Source organism: Sinocyclocheilus rhinocerous, unplaced genomic scaffold (assembly GCF_001515625.1).
Source record: "Sinocyclocheilus rhinocerous isolate Xijiao unplaced genomic scaffold, SAMN03320098_v1.1 scaffold3662, whole genome shotgun sequence".
Lineage (NCBI taxonomy): Eukaryota > Metazoa > Chordata > Actinopteri > Cypriniformes > Cyprinidae > Sinocyclocheilus > Sinocyclocheilus rhinocerous.
Genome location: NW_015629036.1, coordinates 125,095 through 128,346, shown reverse-complemented (window position 1 = coordinate 128,346; position 3,252 = coordinate 125,095). Strand labels below are relative to the sequence as shown.

At 35.1% G+C, this 3,252-nt stretch overlaps 1 protein-coding gene across 1 annotated transcript in view; it reads right to left on the bottom strand.

Annotated features, from left to right (window-relative positions):
• Positions 1–1,015: 1,015 nt before the first annotated feature.
• The window catches only part of LOC107738579 (mucin-17-like), a 29,196-nt gene continuing 26,959 nt past the window's right edge, over positions 1,016–3,252 (bottom strand). Inside the window, exons 18-19 of the mRNA XM_016550343.1 lie at positions 3,068–3,230; positions 1,016–1,384 (exon numbers count right to left, since the gene is read on the bottom strand). Coding sequence (XP_016405829.1) covers positions 1,296–1,384; positions 3,068–3,230 — 252 coding nt within the window. The 3' untranslated portion in view covers positions 1,016–1,295. The remainder of the gene's footprint in view (positions 1,385–3,067; positions 3,231–3,252) is intronic.

Sequence of the window (3,252 nt, the reverse complement as noted above, 5' to 3'; positions counted from 1 at the left end):
CTGACACTTGAAATAAAGTATTTTAAACTGTAAAAATTATAAACTGACGCAAAAATGAAGCCGGCTTCTGCTGTTTTACATCCGTGGTTCTGAACAGGCGACTTAAAATAGTCTGGGCTTTTCTGATGGCTCACAAAACAACGCAATTAAAAGATGCACCTGAACATAATCATACAGAGCTAAAAAACAGCAAACTGAACAGATTTATCAACATCCAAAAGAGAGGAGAAAACCATTGTTTATGACTATAAAACCAGCCTGAATAAGAGCTCTTCATTGAAATATTAGTGCATTATAATTAATAATACTTATACTGCTAGGTTTTTTAAATTAGGTAGATGTTTTTTTACAGTGTAGCCTAATAAAAAAATCCCAGTAATTGATTTTAAAATAATTTTTGCTCACTTTTTATTTCCGCCACAGAATAAACGAACAAAAAACAGTAATTCTGACTTTACATCTCACAATTCAGTTTGTTTTAATAAAAAATGTAATTGCAACTTTTTTCGAGTTTATATCTCACAATTCTGAATTTATTTATTTTTCAATTTTGACTTTTTTCTCAGAATTGCGAGTTTATATCTTAAAATTTAGAGTTTATACTATCAAGCAATTCTCAGAATTACAAGAAAAAAGTCAGAATTGTGAGATAAAAGGTCACAATTACAGCTGTGACTTGACTGGACTACTATATGGTTGTGTCACATAATACTGCATAACTCATGGATGTGGCTGTTCTGAATCCAGATAACAACGGCACACACTCATTTAACCGCAGACAGTCTCATTTGTGCCGTGAAAACACACCTCAATCCCCTGACAGCCAATCAGCAGCCAGCCAATCTCCTGACAGCCAATCAGCAGCCAGCCAATCTCCTGACAGCCAATCAGCAGCCAGCCAATCCCCTGACAGCCAATCAGCAGCCAGCCAATCCCCTGACAGTCAATCAGCAGCCAGCCAATCAGCACAGAGCTGATCACACGTCTCAGTGATTAGAACACAACAAGCATTTACTTACAAACAAGCCTTGTGTTTTAATACAGCTGAGATCAATGTCCAAACAGGTACGTTCATGCAATTTACACAAAGGAAAATAGTTATTATTGTTCAAGTATGCGCTCAAATCTGAGAGTTCTTGAAAAAAAAAAAAGTAAAATAATAACACGATGTCCAGTGGATTATGGTCATATTCAATCCACTGGCTCTCATGAGAATGAGATTTCCAGTTGATGGTCCCTCTGGTGCAGCTGCCTCACAGGGCGCCGGTCCCCCTGGCGCAGCTCCGCAGCAGAGCTCAGAGGATCTCCAGAGACCAGCGCTGATTCAGTTTGTCTGCGTGGAATTCGTTCAGAATAATCTGGTGTTTGTCGAACTGTTGACCTCCTGCAGAGAAACAGAGAGAGATCATAGAAAGGAAAACACTGTCATGATTTGTATCACTTTTTATTTTTTTGCATAAAGTGCTTAAATGTCACAATGCAAAAGAAAATAATAATGGATCATCAAATATGCTTAGCTTTCTTTATGCAAAACTTTTTCATCCAGCAGGTGGCGCTGCAGGCTCATGCTGCCAAACACAACTTTAACATCAGTCCTGCGGATTCATGAGGAGGCTTTGTTTTTAAGAAAACACTTAATGAGTTTATGTCATAAGTTATGCCATGTCTCCAGAAGGCTGTTTAAGGAATGTTCTGGCTCAAATACAACTCAAACATAATTACTGCAGAAAATTAATTAACGTCTCATTCCCTCATTCCCCCTAAACGTGTTTACACTAAAACTCTTATAATGAAGTGAAGTCTATGAGGAAAGACATTTGAAAGCCTTATATATATATATATATATGTATATATGGGTCAAAGTCATTAAGACGTCCAGATCAAAAGAAATGTACAAAAGTGATTATATGTTCATAGAAAGCACATTGAATGTAAGTAAAGTGTCTACTTTGGGATACATTGTCAAAATTTGGTTGAAATAATGTCACATTGTCATTCAGTGTAACACAATGTTTATGTAAAAATTCAAACAACATGCTTATTCTGACGTGTATACATATCAAAATATATAAGGGAGCATATTACATTTTATTGTGTTTTAAATGAGTAAAAAATTCTTACTGACCAATGGGCAAAAGCTAGGATAGTGGCACATTTTAAAAATGTAAAATTACAACTGATTAGTATTTGGGGTGAAAGTAATTAGTCTTTTAATATGTCATAAATTGATTTTTGTTGTAAATATGCCTGACAAGATTGTTACACTGAATGACATTTTAGTGGCTCTCTTCTGTAAATCAGGGGAAAATGTGTGATATTTATTAAATTAATTAAATTAAACAGAAAACTTTTTACAAATTTTTTTTGGGAAAAACAACAACAATTTAAAGCAGTATTACACTTATTGTTTTTATGCTTAAACCCTTTTTCGTCTTTGACCCATGTATATATATATATATATTTTAATGACAGCGTATATTTAACCTTTAGGATTATTTATTTATTTATGTATTTTTATTTATTTATTTTTTTGTAATGCAAATTTTTTTTGTGTAATGGAAGAGTTTACTGATCCTTTAGAAATATTTGTTTATTTTAATCTTTTTTGTAATGCAAGAGTTTATTGAACCTTTACTTTTTTTGTATAATTGAACCTTTGTCTGTTGAGCCTTTAGAATTATTTATTTATTTTTTAATCTATTTCTTTGTAATCAAACAATCTTCTGAAGTTTGAACTAAATATAAAAAAAGTGTGTGTTTTATGTTTTGTATCATATTTGCTCCATCAGATAGTCTGATACAGATCTTTATAGCAGTACAGTGCAGCAGATACTGACATAAAATGATCTAAATATCAGTCGTGGCTCTATATCTCCAGTAATAATAAGATGAGATGTAAATGCTCCAAACATATAATGCAGTGATTGAGAGCTGAAGAAATAAAGGCTCCTCAGAAGATGTGAGATGTTCTGGAGGCTTGTGAAGATCATTCCTCCGCTGAGGAACAGTGAAAGTAAAGCTTCTGGAAACAAACATGAGCTCAGCTGTATTTGAGTGTCTCTCTGACCTTTGACCTCCAGCACGAGCTCTGGTCTGGCGTGGCTCCGGATGATCCCGTCACTCGTGACGTTCCAGAGCTGCTGCGGTTTTCCGGCTTCAGCAGAGAGAACGACTCTGCTTCCGGACATCAGGACACCAGAACTCACGTCCACACACACATCCAGCAGACTCTGACACACAGACACAGACACA